At 50.1% G+C, this 15732-nt stretch overlaps 3 protein-coding genes across 4 annotated transcripts; 2 read left to right on the top strand and 1 right to left on the bottom strand.

Moving 5' to 3' along the window:
- Positions 1–288: 288 nt before the first annotated feature.
- Positions 289–2472, top strand: GP1BA (glycoprotein Ib platelet subunit alpha). Its single transcript, XM_049785984.1, has 2 exons — positions 289–354; positions 418–2472. The coding sequence occupies exons 1-2, from the start codon at positions 289–291 to the stop codon at positions 2470–2472; spliced, it is 2121 nt and encodes a 706-aa protein (XP_049641941.1).
- Positions 2473–5635: 3163 nt separating this feature from the next.
- On the bottom strand, positions 5636–8332 carry SLC25A11 (solute carrier family 25 member 11). The gene is made up of 8 exons (XM_049775274.1): positions 8105–8332; positions 7381–7533; positions 7087–7293; positions 6572–6662; positions 6400–6490; positions 6208–6307; positions 6076–6127; positions 5636–5960 (listed from the first exon to the last, which is right to left on the bottom strand). Exons 1-8 carry the CDS (start codon positions 8197–8199, stop codon positions 5805–5807), a joined length of 945 nt encoding a protein of 314 aa, XP_049631231.1. The 5' UTR covers positions 8200–8332; the 3' UTR covers positions 5636–5804.
- A 722-nt stretch (positions 8333–9054) lies between these two features.
- Positions 9055–15652, top strand: RNF167 (ring finger protein 167). 2 transcript variants are annotated; one of them, XM_049775133.1, is made up of 9 exons: positions 9055–9142; positions 9233–9313; positions 12751–12870; positions 12979–13066; positions 13440–13530; positions 13986–14091; positions 14208–14301; positions 15005–15085; positions 15156–15652. In XM_049775133.1, exons 1-9 carry the CDS (start codon positions 9059–9061, stop codon positions 15440–15442), a joined length of 1032 nt encoding a protein of 343 aa, XP_049631090.1. In that variant the 5' UTR covers positions 9055–9058; the 3' UTR covers positions 15443–15652. The 2 variants fall into 2 exon arrangements, with proteins under 2 accessions (XP_049631090.1, XP_049631095.1); XM_049775138.1 differs by lacking the exon at positions 9233–9313 and having other exon boundaries at positions 9058–9142.
- The last annotated feature ends 80 nt before the right edge of the window (positions 15653–15732 follow it).

Genomic DNA, 15732 nt, shown 5'->3' with positions numbered 1-15732 from the left:
GGAGATGATAAAGGTCTGTGTCCTGGAGGGGGACCCTGTCTGAGGGTCAAAGGAGCGCTTATCAGGCTAGAATTTCCTCCCCAGGCCTGCTCTCTTCCGGCTCCTAACCAGACCTTCCCTGGAGCTGAAAGAGAGAAGGACCCTGTCACTCTGGGTGAAGCTGTGTTCTTGGAGGTCTTGCTGCCTACCTGTAAGCTGGGGAAGAAGGGCTAAGAGAGAAACAGTTTAGGAGCCAATAGTGTATTTAGGATTTGGTGATGATGGTGGTGGTGAAAAAAGGAAAGGGGCATGGACAGGGTGGGAGGTGTGGAAGAGGGTGTGGAAGAGGATGGGATCTTGAAGGCTGCAGCTGGAGTTTGGGGCCTGGGAAAATAATAGCAGCAACCTGATGTCCATTCAAGTTTCTCTCGCCCACAGGCCCCCATGCCTCTTCCCCTCTTGCTGCTGCTGTTGCTGCTGCTGCTGCCGCTGCCAAGCACTTCCCAGTCCATCTGTGAGGTCTCTGAAGTGGCCAACCAGAGAGAAACGAACTGTGAGAAGCGGGGGCTGAAGGCACTGCCTCCAGACCTGTCAGCAGACACATCTATTCTCCTCCTGGGTGAGAACCCCCTGGGCACTTTCTCCGTGGCTTCTGTGGTACATCTGACTCACCTTTCTCAGCTGTACCTGCGTGAAAGTCAGTTGACGAACCTGCAAACTGATGGTACACTTCCACAGCTGAAGACCCTGGATATATCCCATAATAAGCTGAAAAGCCTACCCTTGCTCGGAAGATCTCTGCCAGCACTCATAACCCTGGATATCTCCTTCAACCAGCTGGCTTCATTGTCTCCCCGGGCTCTGGATGGCCTGGGTCAACTCCATGAGCTCTATTTGCGTGGCAATAAATTGAAGACTCTGCCCCCTGGGCTCCTGGTGCCCACATCCCAGTTGAAGAAGCTCGATCTGGCTGAGAACAAGTTGCAAGAGCTGCCCCCTGGGCTCCTGGATGGGCTGGGGGAACTGGACACACTCTACCTCCAAGGGAACTGGCTTCGTACAATACCAAAGGGCTTCTTTGGACACCTCCTCCTGCCTTTTACTTTTCTCCACAGCAACCCCTGGTACTGTGACTGTGAAATCCTCTACTTCAGACGCTGGCTGAAGGATAATGAAAATAATGTCTATTTATGGAAGGAGGGTGTGGATGTCAAGGCTATGACCCCAAATGTGGGAAGTGTGCAATGTGTCAATTTGGCCAAAGTTCCTGTCTACGCATACCCAGGGAAGGGCTGTCCCACTCTTGGTGATGGGGATGACACAGACGACTATGATAACTATGACGAAGAGGACCAGGAAGATGCTAAGGTACCTGTCACAAGGGCTGTGGTCAGGTTCTCCACTGACAGCAAAACTCATACAACCCAGTGGGGCTTACTCCACTCAGCATCTACTGCTTCCCTATACAGACAAAAGCCAGACTTGACTTCAATCCCAGAATTTACTGAGAAACAGACCACATTCCCACTAACCACTAAATCCACTACATTTGCTCAAACTCAAAAATTTAGTGAACCCATCAAAACCCAAGTTACCCCTGAGCCCACCACAACCCGCACCACGCCCAAGCCCACCACAACCCTCACCACGCCCAAGCTCACCACAACCCGTACCACCCCCAAACCCACTACAACCCTCACCACGCCCAAGCTCACCACAACCCGCACCACGCCTAAACCCACCACAACCCGCACCACGCCTACACCCACCACAACCCGCACCACGCCCAAGCCCACCACAACTCACACTACTCCTGAACCCACAGAATCTACAACCCCAATATCCACCACTTTAGAACCAATCATACCATCAACAGCCCCAAAGCCCTCAATCCAAATCAGTCCAGAAACTACAAGCTCAACTACTCTAGAGTCTTGTACAACCCAGGTCATCTCAGAACCAACCACAACCTCCACACCTACCTCACTCCCAACCACCTTAGAACCTACCACAACACTTCTCTTTGAATTTATCAATGTCTCGAATGTCCGTGGGATACGTCAAGGAAACTTGGGTTACTCTAGAAATCAACCTTTAAATGTAGATGCTTGCTGTCTCTTCCCTCTGGGCTTCTATATCTTGAATCTCCTTTGGCTCCTGTTGGCTTCTGTGATCCTCATCCTACTGCTTATTTGGGTCTGGCATGTGAAACCACAGGCCCTAGACTTCAGTCCATTGATTGCCCTGACCACCTCCATTTATTCTACACATGTGGAGCTGCAGAGGGGAAGGCAAGTGACAGTACCCCGGGCCTGGCTGCTATTTCTTGAAGGGTCACTCCCTATTTTCCGCTCCAGCCTCTTTCTGTGGATTCGGTCTAATGGGCGTGTGGGGCCTCTAGTAGCAGGACGGAGGCCCTCAGCTCTGAGTGTGGGTCGTGGTCAGGACCTACTAGGAACAGTAGGTGTTAGGTACTCTGGCCACAGCCTCTAAGGGAAATAGTGTGATAGGTCTTCCTATTGGAAACTAAGGGGGGGAGGGGTGTTAAGATAAGAAACAAGGGTCCACTCCTGGCTCTGTTGGGGACTGAACCTATGTCAGGCACATGTATGGCAAGTGCTTTACCTACTGTAATCTCTCTGGCCCTTGATCATTTCTTTCTTTCTTTCTTCCTTTTTTTTTTAAGCCTACAGCACTTGATCATTTATTGTTGAGAATTTCTTCTTCACACCACTTGAGCAAATGATGAGGATTATGAGGTGGAGGAATTAAACAGATCATAGAACGAAGTTTCCTAAGCTATGTGAGAGATGGGGAGAAGTGGGGAGAGCAGGTAATGAGGGAAATTTCCCAGATCATCAGACATTACCACTATTTGGGGGACTATTTTAGAAAACAGCAAATAACAAAAAACATAGTTTCTGTATGTAACTGTATTACAGAAAACAGATTTATCAAGATACAGGACCTGATTGTATCTGGTGGTATTGCTTCTTTTCCACTGCATAGCATTTTCTAATTTTCCATCATATTTGTAGAATAAAATATCAGTAATTTTTTGTTACTTTATTAGGAGTGGGTGGGGTACTTGTCACTAGCACTCTCAACTGTTTGCTTTACTTACTAGAACTCCAGTCATGACTTGCACTCTCCATGCCTAGGGGTGCCTCCTTCTCTCCCCCAGGCTATACCAAGTATCAATTCTAGCTTATTAAGTCTCTCTGAAGCTTATTGACACTAATCAGATTTTCTTGTCTATAACCTTTATCAAGAATGGAATTGGTACCTACTTGCCCCTGCAGCCTCAGAAATGCAGCTCTCCTGAACTGCCCATGTCAGCAGGGTAGGGCCTGTGGGTACATGGCATCTTGGTACATTTTATCCAATAGTCTCTGATTGTTTCCTGCTCTCAAGCTAGGTCTCAGGAAAGGGAAGTCACTACTTCTGCTCCCCTAGTGCCATGGATTCTCCCATTCTCCTTACCTATTGGATGAGGCTTTCTTGAGATTCAGTCTTGTTTCAAATAAGGGTTGGCATTCAAATAGAAGTAAAGCCTAAGCCTTTCTGGCTTTAGGAGACCCCATTCCAGATGATGCATGAAGGATCTATTAAATTTGAAAACCTGACTGCCTATTTTTTATACTTTGAATTATTTCCTGTAGAAAGGATAAACTCCCTCTTTTTTTGGGGGGGTGGGGTGGACACATGGAGATTCTCAGGGCTTACTATTGGCTCTGTGCTTAGATATCATTACCAGCAGGGCTCAGGAAAACATATGTGGTGCTGGGGATCACTGCCTACAAGGTAAGTACCTTACCGGTTGTGTGAAGACACTCTTGAGCTGCTTGGCAATCAAGGATTGCTCTGTACTTGACCCCATTTGTCATCAATTCCATCTTTCCTGACAGATATTTACCTGGCCCCATCTGTCCAGTTAACTGCTACTAAGCACAGGTCTCACTTTTCCTACACCAGACCAAATGCACCAATTCATTTAAGCAATGACCCCACCTTCCTAGTTGCTTGTGTTAACTTCTCTGAAATTGGAACTCCTTACAGACAAGGTGTATTTTTCAAAGGAGCCATTCTGGTCAAGGACAGCACATGCATAGAAGGGTTAATAAAGGTGCTGGTGGGAGGTCTAGATTGCTGAGTCCTCCTCTTCTACTGAGAGGCTTTGCCCAGGGGACAGTTCCCACCTGCTGCTTGCCTATCCCTGGCCTGGCATAAAGCCCTCAGGCTTCTCATTACCCAGCCTTTCAGCTGACCTTCTCATGCCTCAAGAGATTTTTAGACTCTTTAAAGGCCTAGGAAGAATACACTACCCACTAAAAAAAAAAAAAAAAAAAAGGAAACTGTCAATTTTGTAATTTTTCCTGGTCCAGGCCATTGGCCTTTGCCATCAACTTCCTTTAGTCTCTAGATATGAAGGGTCTGATTCCTCCCACACTAAATCCCACAAGCCATGAATCATCCTACCACTCCACCCCACCCCAGACAGTCTTCCCTTTTCTTTAGTCCCTCCATTTTTGGGCTACAGAGGGAGTCACCAGACCCAAAGGTACATTTTTCTGGGCATTATATGAAATTATTCAGACATATGCATCTGTTGCATTCCTAAGTGAGGATCTGGGAGGCAGCACAGGTGCCTGTAGTTTTAGATTTCTTTAACCCCTCAAGTGCTGCAACAAGACTGATTTGCACAGTATTTGCATAAAATCAGTGGGTGTTTTTGTTTTTTGGCCAAACTCAGATGTGTTCAAGAATCACTCCAGGGGCCAGAGTGGTGGCACAGGGCATAAGGCATCTGCCTTGTGCGTAGAGCTTAGGGCTGTTTGTTCGAGGTTCGATTCCCCGGCGTCCAATATGGTCCCCCAAGCCAGGAGCGATTTCTGAGCACCTAGCCAGGAGTAACCCCTGAGCGTCACCGTTTGGTAGCCCAAACACAATAAATAAATAAATAAATAAATAAATAAATAAATAAAAAATAAAATAAGAAAGAATCACTCTAGTTACTCCCAAGAGGACTGAACCCAGGTTGACCATGTGCAAAGCAAGCACTGCTCCTTATCCACTATACTCTCCAACCTCTCGGTGCCTTTTTTTTTTGGGGGGGGGCACACCCGCGGCGCTTTCTGCTCAGAAATCGCTCCTGGCAGGCACGGGGGACCATATATGGGATGCTGGGATTCAAACCACCATTGGTCCTGGGTCGTCTGCTTGCAAGGCAAAAGTCCTACCGCTGTGCTATCTCTCCAGCACCCTCTCAATGCTTCTGGTTTAATAATTTTTTCTTGAAAATTTCATTTTATTTTCCCCAGTGGCATTGGTTTCTTTGTCCAATCTCTTCCCCATTCCTAATTCCCCCTGCTCTACACATTTGGGGGTGTCACCAATCTAATTTACTGATTACAACCTTAATGAGGTAGGTTACATTTTTCTGCTGTAGACTGTCGAACCATCCGCAGGCCTCCTGTTCTCTCCAGTCCCCTCAGCATGGCCTTGGTTTCCCACTGAGAACAGTGATCTTCTGCTGTCCTAGAAGCCCTAAAGCTAACATCAAGAAGAGACTAGAAATTCTCATTTCCCAGCTCCCCCTATCCTTACCAAGGAACAGCCAGGGACAGAGACTGAAGATCTGGACAAGCAGGGCAAGTGGGAGCAAGAACAGAATAGACCAAAGTCCTTTACTGTGGAGGAGGGAGTCACACAGTGGAGGGAATAAATACAGGGGCCCAGGGAAGCAGAGTCCAGGCCCCCCAGGGGCAGGCTGACGGCAGGTGCAGTGGGAGCTCCAGCACATAAGCTCCAAACTCTCATACATGTCAGCCACTGAGGAAAAGCCGCTTGTAGGCCTTGTTCATCTGCTCCAAGAAGATGAAGGTGAGGACGGTGTGAGGTCCCAAGCGGGCATAGTATGGTGTAAAGCCTTTCCACAGGCTGAAGAAGCCCTCGTAGCGGATGACCTTCATCAGTACATCCTAGACAGGCAGGCAGGGTGTTGGGGCTAGGACATGGCCTGAGGTCCTGTCCCACTGACCAGATACCCTCCCAAAACCAGACCTCCAGCTCAAGCCACTGGCCCAACTTTCTCACCAGTCCATTCTTGTATTCTGGCTTCCCATCAATCATGCGCATGTTCTGGATCCTGAAGGAAAGTAGGCAGGGCCATGAGAGACATCACTGAGGCTCTCCCACCCCTCTCCAGGCCCGTGGCTGTTCACTTACCGAGTCTTGACAATGTCCACAGGCATTGAGGCGGCAGTGGTGACCAGGCCACTAATCATACTGGCACAAAAGTGGCAAAGGATATTGTCAGAGAAGTAGCCTGAGGGAGGAGGAACAAGGGATGATAATCAGCTCAAGACTAGCACAGATCAAGCTAGGAGCCGAGGAGCAGAGTCTAGTTCTAGATCTCACCTGAATCCAGTAAGAATTGTTTGGATTGGGAGTAGGAAGCAAGTTGGGCAGCATTGACAACAACAGCCCGTGCCATGGTAGGGATGCAACCCTGGGGTGAGAGAAAGGAGAGTAGAATCAGAAATGCTCAATATCTGACTCTATATCCCCAAGTCTCTATCCCTTCACTCACCCTCCACAATGTGGGCACTCCCTCCTCCTGGGCGATTCTAATCAAGGCGTTAAAAACATTTTTGTAGCCACGGCGCTGGTCAGGTGGAAGCCTGGTAAAAAGGTAGGAAGGAAAGGCCAAACTCAGATAGACAACTGTGTCGAGGTTGCAAAGTAAGAAGCCAGAAGAGGTGAATATTGAGCTTTAGATTTAGAAGAGATGAGTCCTGAGCTAGGAGAGAGGTACAATGGGCTGACATGCTGGAGCTCCCATTCACCCACTGCAGCTGCAGTCAGTGTCCCTGGGGGCCCGCCTCCCTGGGCGCCTGTCCAGCCCTTACTTGCTTTGCAGGTAAGAGGCCTAGGTTTTAATCCTGGTACCTTATGGTTTCTCAACACTGCTGAGAGTGACCCGAGCACAACATTGGCAGTAGTCCCTGAGCATTGCCATATATAGCCACAAGCAAAAAGAGATCAGTTAGTTTATTCTATATTCCAGGGAATGGGGCTGGGGGCAGGCTCAGACCTGGAACTCACCGGCCGTCAGCAGTCATGCGAATAAGAGCCACCTCAGCTGGTGTTCCTACAAAGGCACCAGTTGCACCTGCAGTCATGCCAATCAGGGCCTTCAGCAGGAAACCAGGGGGGGTACCATCAGCCCCAGTCAGGCGCTCAAACAGTACAGTATAGATGCCAAGGCGAGTAGTTGTGTAGGTGGCCTGGCGTAGGAGACCAGCTGACAGCCTGAGAATGAAAGGGTCAGCGCATCAGGCCAAAGTTTGTAGCTACTACCATCCCACAACCTAGCCCCACTTCCTGTGATTAAAATACCCAGTGTAAATGCCCTGTAGTCCTTCTGTCTTCAGGATGCTGGTAAGGGCATGAAAGCTGGTTTTGTATTCTCGTGTCTTGGCCCCTTGCCCACTCAGTTGCATACGGTTCTTCACCAGGTCCAAGGGCTGCACAAAAACCGTAGCTCCCATCCTGGGGGATGAAGGGAATATGGTCAATGGGGCAGATCCAAATCTAGCATTGATCACTGGAGTTTGGTAGCAAGGTGTTAGACAATGACCGTCATGTCGCTGTTCAGAAGACTAATGATTGTGTGTGTGTGTGTGTGTGTCTAAAAGTTCAGTAACCCAGCAGGGGTCATGCAACTGAAGCGCAGCTCCCTGGGGGGTCAAGCAGTGACCTGGGACTTAATGTAAGTGGACAAAAGGAAAAGTGGACGTCGATGACCTAAGATTACACGTAGTTTGCCAAATGCCATGCAGTGACCTGAAGTCGATTACAGAATAGCTCAGCGGCGCCAACGGATTGGGAAACACGGGTAGTCCTAAGGGGCCCGTGCAATAGCCGTACATGCAACAGCAGGGGCCTTGCAATAGGAAAGAGATTCTTGGCGGACCTCAAGAACCTCGGGATACGCTAGGGAGGCCGTTCAGCCCGTCTTGGCTCGGCTGGGTCTTTGGAACCAGATCGGAAGGCGGACCGGGCCCGTCTCCTTGCACCCATCCCTGCCTCCTCCGTTCCCTTTCCTGGGGCCTGAGCTTACCCGGCCAGGCCCCCGAACAGGAACTTGATGGACTTAGGGGAGGTCCGGGGTTTCCCGTCCATCCCGCCGGCCCCGGGACTCGCAGTCGCCGCCATCGCTCCCAAAGGCCCTCCGGTCCCGGGCCCCGACGCGCGCGCCCCGGCTCGCGCCCAAGGTGACACCGCGCGCGCAAACGGGGCGAGGGCGCGCGCACGCCCCTCAGCCTCTCGGGCCCGGCGCTGGGGGAAGCGGGCGCAGGCGCGGACATGCGGCGCAAAGGTGCTCGGGAGAAGGCGGCGCCGTCCGAAGGCGGGATCGAAGACGGGCGAAGGGGAGGGGCGTGGCCGGCGGGGGACGCCCGCCCGGCGTCGGCTGTTTCGGTCAAACTGGAGCCGCGGGAAACTGAGGGGAACCGGTTTGGAGGTCTCGCGAGACCGAGAGGAGGCGAGTCTCTCGCGATAGAGCAGCCGGACCGGACCGTGGCCGCCGGGAGGAGTGCCGAGGATCTCGCGAGACTTCGGGCATCGTGGCGGCGGCGGCGAGGCGAGGCGAGGCGAGAGGTTTGTGACTGCACTAAAAGGCCTTTTGGCTTTCTGGTCTCGGAAGGAGCCGACGGGGTCGTCTCAAGGGGCGGGCGCCTTTCCAGCCTCTGATGTCTTTCAGACCCGGAAGTCCAGCTCGCCTTCTGCGCCGCGGCCCGCCTGGCCTTACCGGAAGCGCTTCGGGGCCGGAAGTCCCACCGCCCTCGTCCCCTCCCCAAGTGCCCGTTCCCCGGGGCGCCCGGCCCCCCCGAGCGCGCTAGGCGCCTCGGCCCTCGAGCCGGCCTTCCCCCCCGTGCCCCATGTAGCTGGGCCGTGGAGCCTGCGGGGAAGGGAGCGAGACCCCTGGGGCCCCCGGAGCGGCGCCGAGCTCGGCTCCGTGGCAGCACTCGACGGACGCGCGGCCTCCGTCCGCTTCGGCTGCTCGCCCGCTGCCATGCGCCCCGCGGCCTTCGCGCTGCCCGTGGTCGTGGCCGCCGTGCTGTGGGGCGCAGCGCCCAGCCGGGGGCTGATCCGAGCGGTGAGTGTGCGAGGCGAGGCGAGGCGAGGCGAGGCGAGGGCGGGCGCGGCCGTGGGACGTGCGGGCTGAAGCGACCCCGTCTGCCCGCAGACCGTGGACCACAACGCCAGCATGGACTTCGCGGACCTCCCGGCGCTCTTCGGGGCCGCCTTGAGCCAGGAGGGACTTCAGGTGATTCCCCCCACGTCCCGCCAAACCTTCGGCTCTGGGTTAGTCGAGCCTCGCGCTCGTGCAAAGCAGAGCTCGCTTGGTTTCTGCGTGGAATCTAGAACGTAGAGGGAGAAGGCCGAGTGTCTCCTCCTCGACCACTAAGTGTCCCAACAGGCATGGTCAAGGCGCAAGGGGTACGTGTGGGGCAGTATTTGTTTTGATTACCTTGCACAGCTAACACCGAGTCTTAATACATTTTAGTATAAAATAGGATAATGAAGTTATCTCATATTGTGAGTATTGGATTAGATAAGCAATCTAGTAGCCCTTCGTCACACTGTCAAGTGCGTGCCAAGGCTGAAGTCGGGCAGTAGATAAGTTGTGGCATAGTTGCCTGAAAAGTTAAAGGACGTGTATTCTGTAGGTATGTAGTGATAAACTGAAAACGAAATACGACAGAACTTGAGAGAAAGTGACACGGATGACCGGGAAATGAATTGCTATCTATAGAAAACTGATGGAATTCTAATTTGCTTTGAATGTGGTTATTTGGAACAGGGAGTATAATAGCAGTGTACTGTAAAGGGATATTTGATCACAATAGTCTCCTTTATCCATAGTTAAGTTAGTAAAAAAATTTTAACAGCTTGGGGCCGGAGAGATAGCTTGGAGGTAAAGTGTTTGCCTTGCATGCAGAAGGACAGTGGTTCGAATCCTGGCATTCCATTTGGTCCTCCGAGCCTGCCAGGAGCTATTTCTGAGCGTAGAGCCAGGAGTGACCCCTGAGCGCTGCCAGGTGTGACCCAAAAACCAAAAAGAAAAAAAAAAAGGCTTGGTGGTTGAAATGTAGGGAACATGTGTTGCACAGAGCCAATCTTGTTCAGTCCCCAGCACCCCACATGGTCCCCCAAGTTTGCCAAGACTGATTCCTGAATATAAAGTTAGGAATAAGCTCTGAGCATAGCTAGGCCCTTGTCCAGCCCTTAGTTGTTTAGCACGTAAGAAGCCTATGTTTTAACCCTGGGTGTAACACCCCACACACACACTTTTTTTTTTTTTTTTTTTTTGGTTTTTGGGCCACACCCTGTGACGCTCAGGGGTTACTCCTGGCTATGCGCTCAGAAGTTGCTCCTGGCTTCTTGGGGGACCATATGGGATGCCGGGGGATCGAACCGCGGTCCGTCCTAGGCTAGCGCAGGCAAGGCAGGCACCTTACCTCCAGCGCCACCGCCCGGCCCCACACATTTTTTTTTTAAAGTATTTTTGGACCAAAGCTATAGTAGGCAGGTAGGATACTTGTCTCAACACTTCTGACCCAGGTTTGATCCCTAGCAGCCCCATATGGTTCCCTGAGCCCCACCAGGAGTGATCCCTGAGCACAGAGGCAGGAGTCAATGGTTTTGGCACGCCCAAAAAGAGATGTAGCCAAAAAATAACAACCACTAAGGGGCCAGAAAGATAGCACAGTTTTAGGACGTTTGCCTTGCACCCAGCAGATCCAGGACGATGTTGCTTCAAATCCCAGCATCCCATATGGTCCTCTGAGACCTGAGTGCTGAGTCAGGAGTAATCCTTCAGGGCCACCGGATGTGACCCAAGAACAAAACAAACATATCAAAAACCATTAAAAACTTGCCTTTCCCCTTCCCTCTGGTATTTTGGGCCATACCCGTGATACTTAAAAGTCTCTTCCTGGCTCTGCTTTGCTCTATGGAGTCACTCTTGTTCAGGCTTATAATGTGGTGCTAGGAAATGGAACATGGGTTAGCCACATGCAAGACAATTGCTCTTCCTGCAATATTATCTCTAACCTCTTAAAAGGTATTTTGGACCCCCAGTAGTGCCAGGGTCTTTGGGCTCTTCAACACCTAAGAAGCATGGGTTTTGCATCCTCAATTGCACTGAACTGCTAGCCCAGGGACTACAGTATTTGTCTTACTTTGGGACTATACTTGGATGTGCTTAGGATCACTCCTGGTGGAGTTGAGGATACCATGTGCAGATGAAACCCCGATTGGCAAGTAAGGCTGCTCTTACCTGCTCTACTATCTAGTCCCCAAATAAAGCTATTAGAACATGTTATAATTGTTCTAGTAATTTTTTACTGTGTCTAATGTTTTTGTGGGGGTTGGGTCACACCTGCTATACTCAGGTTATTCCTAGTTCTGCACTCGTAATCATGTTTGGCAGGCTTAGGGGATTATGTGGGTTGCTAGGGATCAAACCTGATTCGACTGTGGCCTGGAGAGATAGCACAGCGGTAGGGCATTTGCCTTGTAGGCAGCCGACCCAGGAAGGACGTGGCTCAAATCCCTGCATCCCATATGGTCCCCTGTGCCTGCCAGGAGCAGTTTCTGAAGTCAGAGCTAGGAGTGACCCCTCAGCGCTGCTAGGTGTGACTCAAAAACCAAACCTGGGTCGACTGTATGCAAAGCAAATGCCCTGCCCACTGTACTATTATTCTGTCTCTCCTGTGCCTATTTTATAAATTTTATCATGGGTCTTATGTGTAGAAGAAGATAATATATATTGGATTTGGTATTATCTGCATCATACTTTTTTTTTTCGAGCTACATCTGCCTATAGTCAGGGATTTCTCTTGGCTCTGTGTTCAGGTTCACTCCTGGTAGTACCATAGAGACTAAATGGGATGCCAGGAATCAAACCCAAGTTGTCTGTATGAAAGGCAAAGCACCTTACCCACTCTCTCCAGTTCTCTGAAATATACTTTCTGGCATGGGGAAACAGAGGAGGAATGCTGTCTTAGAGCTTGTACACAGCCAGCTGTGTTCAATTATGCACTTGGCACTTTGATACCTGGTACCACATATGGTCCCCTAAGGCTCCACCAGGACTAAGTCCTGACCACACTGGGTGTAGCCCCAAATGACCTCCCCAAGTTAGTTTTGGGTCCACACTTGGTGGCACTGAAGGGAACTGCTCTTAGTGTGCGGATTGCTACTGGCAGTGCTTAGGAGCACCATGTGCTACCATGAAGCAAATCTAGGGTCCAATATGCAACGCCTGCATACCTGTGCTTTGAGCTACCATCCCAACACCCACTAGCAATCATGGAATGTATTTTCCAAGAATAAGGAAGGACTTAATTCCATCTTCGAGAAAAATTTTAAGTCGACTTCTCACTTGGGTTCAAATCCTAGAAGGGACAGAGAATATACAGCATTTGTGAGCCAGAAAATTCAATGTATCTTTAAAAATGAACTTGGGGGGCCGGGCGGTGGCGCTAAAGGTAAGGTGCCTGCCTTGCCTGCGCTGGCCTCGGACGGACCGCGGTTCGATTCCCCCGGTGTCCCATATGGTCCCCCAAGCCAGGAGCGACTTCTGAGCGCATAGCCAGGAGTAACCCCTGAGCATTACGGGGTGTGGCCCAAAAACTAAAAAAAAAAAAAATGAACTTGGGAGATGAAAATCAATTTCTGTTTGCTTCTCTTCCTTAGGGGTTCCTTGTGGAGGCTCACCCAGCCAATGCCTGCAGCTCCATTGCCCCACCACCCCCAGTAAATGGGTCAGTCTTTATTGCACTGCTTCGAAGATACGACTGCAGCTTTGACCTCAAGGTTGCTGAATGTGGAGAGGGAGCAGGGAAGCTGAGGGTAAAATAAATACAGGAACAAAGGGAGGCAAGGCCTGTGATGGCCTCTTATTTCCTTGCCTTGTCTCCCAAGGTCCTCAATGCCCAGAAGGCTGGGTATGGTGCAGCTGTGGTACACAATGTAAATTCCAACGAACTTCTGAACATGGTGTGGAATAGTGGTAAGGCTAAAGTATCTTCATGGCTGGGTTTTCAGTTAATATTGAGACTTAGATGGCTGCAGATTTAGAGAGAAGAGTCAACCCATTGGGTACTATGTGGAAATGAGTCAAATGTCTTGATTATCAAAGGATTTTAAAAGTGGAGGATGAAGGGTGTGGCAGAGAGATAGCATGGAGAGGCGTTTGCCTTTCATGCAGGACGGTGGTTCGAATCCCGGCATGCCATATGGTCCCCCAAGCCTGCCAGGAGCAATATCTGAGTGTGGAGCCAGGAGTAACCCCTGAGCGCTGCTGGGCATGACCCAAAAACCAAAAGGAAAAAAAAAAGAAAAGTAGAAGATTGGGTCCTGATATAATGTCCTGATTCCTACAGAGGAAATTCAGCAGCAGATCTGGATCCCATCTGTGTTTATTGGGGAGACGAGCTCTGAGTACCTGCGTGCCCTCTTCGTCTATGATAAGGGGTAGGATGTGTGCCTTCCTTCACTTTCAGCACTTGAGGGTGGGGGATACCACCATGTGGTGCCTGGGATCAAACTCATGTCTCCAGTATGCTTTGCATGTCCTCCAGCGATCTCCCCATCTGTCATCCTGTTAGCATTTCCATTCCAACCTGGTGGATAGTCATTAGTGTTCCAACTATTTAGCCTATATTTTTTTCTTTTTGGTTTTTGGGCCACACCCAGTAGTGTTCAGGGGTTACTCCTGGTTCTACATTCAGAAATCACTCCTGGCAGGCTTAAGGGGAGATAACGGATGTCAGGGATTGAACCCAGGTTGGCCACATGCTATGCTATTGCTCCAGCCTTGTCAGCCTGTAGTTTTCTTTCCACTCACTCCCCCTTTCAGGGGCCTTATTCAGACTTTATCCCTATGCTTTTCTTTCTGCCCCTAAATTTCTTGGTTTTTCTTTTTCCAGGGCTCAGGTGCTTCTGGTCCCAGACAGTAGCTTCCCCTTAGGCTATTACCTCATCCCTTTCACAGGGATTGTAGGACTTCTGGTTTTGGCTATGGGAGCTGTAATGGTAAGTAGCCCAGGGAGCATAATAAGGCCTTTAAAGCCTGACTGGATTTGAGGTTGGGAGATGGGGATATTCCATTTGTTCCCTGAACCTGAAACATTTATACTCTTCTCTCTCAGATGGTCCGTTGTATTCAGCACCGAAAACGGCTTCAGAGGAATCGACTGACCAAAGAGCAACTGAAACAGATTCCTACCCATGACTATCAGAAGGGTGAGGGGGTAGGGGGGAAGAGGAGAATCTTACTCAGTTTACCTGGTCTGGAGGAATTTGAACCCAGAAGATAAGGAGCAAAAAAGATGGCTCAAAGAACCCTCGGTACTACTTTCACTTCTCTTTAATCGCGTGCAATGGGTACAGAATACTAGAGCAGCCAGAGAAATGCAAAGATAAAAGGCCGGCATGTGGTTCAGTGATAGAACTCTCTGCCTTGCTTGTATGAGGTCCTTTTAATCAATCCCTAGTACTGTCATTGAGTGGAATTCTGGCTATGGGGAAGAAAAATGAAGCAAGCAGGAAAAATGGAGAATAGTCCCAGAAGGATGAAACAGGTAAGAAGAGGCTGAGTCTTTAGGTCCTAGAGCCTCTGCTGTCCATATAAGGCTATAACAGAAGCTCTGCCCCCCCCTTCCGTTCCTCTTTCCACTTCCCCTCACCCCACCCCCCTTACCTCCAATTCTCTTTGCTGTTTCATTTTCTTCCTTGGCCTTACTCTACCATAATCTCAAGTGGTTTTAACTAGTCTTGCAGGATTTATCTTATTTATTTGGGGGTGGGGTGGGGTGTGTGTCACACCTGGATGCACTCAGGGGTTACTTACAAACACCCTGCCGCTGTGCTATCTTTATCATATCACCCAATATGAGTTATCTAGTATTGGTCCATTTTTCAGCAAAGAAATTGTTTTTCTTCCTAGGAGATCAGTATGATGTCTGCGTCATCTGTCTGGATGAATACGAGGACGGGGACAAGCTAAGAGTGCTGCCCTGTGCTCATGGTGAGGTTCTCATTTTGTGTCCCCATCCCACCAATAGACACTAAGTGCTTAATATTACTCTTCTCCACAGCCTACCACAGCCGCTGTGTAGACCCCTGGCTCACTCAGACACGGAAAACCTGCCCTATCTGCAAACAGCTGGTTCATAAGGGTCCCAAGGACAAGGAACAAGATGAAACCCAGGGGCAAGAGGGTGATGAGGAAGGGGACTACCCTACCTCAGAACGTACTCCACTTCTTGGTTCTAGCCCTACACCCCCCGCATCTTTTGGCTCCTTAGCCCCAGCCCCTCTTGTTTTTCCTGGGTCGTCGGCAGATCCACCACTTTCTTCCTCTTCAGTTACCATCCTGGTCTGATAAGTGTCTCCCCCACACCCCATTTGGTGACCAAATTTGCACAGCCTGTCCCTTCTTCAGTCTATTATATTGAGCGAGGGATATCAAGGACTACTTTCACCCCAGGTTTCTTCCTTACCCCCATCTTTTGTGAGGGGATGTGAGGGTATGTGTTCATACAGAACGGAGCCTTCATTTCCCAGACTAATAAAATTGTTTTTGTGAATTAAAGGGAGTGAGATTCTTTTTTTTTTTTTTTTTTTTTTTTTTGGTTTTTGGGTCACACCCGGCAGTGCTCAGGGGTTACTCCT

Source organism: Suncus etruscus, chromosome 1 (assembly GCF_024139225.1).
Source record: "Suncus etruscus isolate mSunEtr1 chromosome 1, mSunEtr1.pri.cur, whole genome shotgun sequence".
Classification (NCBI taxonomy): Eukaryota; Metazoa; Chordata; class Mammalia; order Eulipotyphla; family Soricidae; genus Suncus; species Suncus etruscus.
This window is presented reverse-complemented; position numbering and strand designations above follow the sequence as displayed.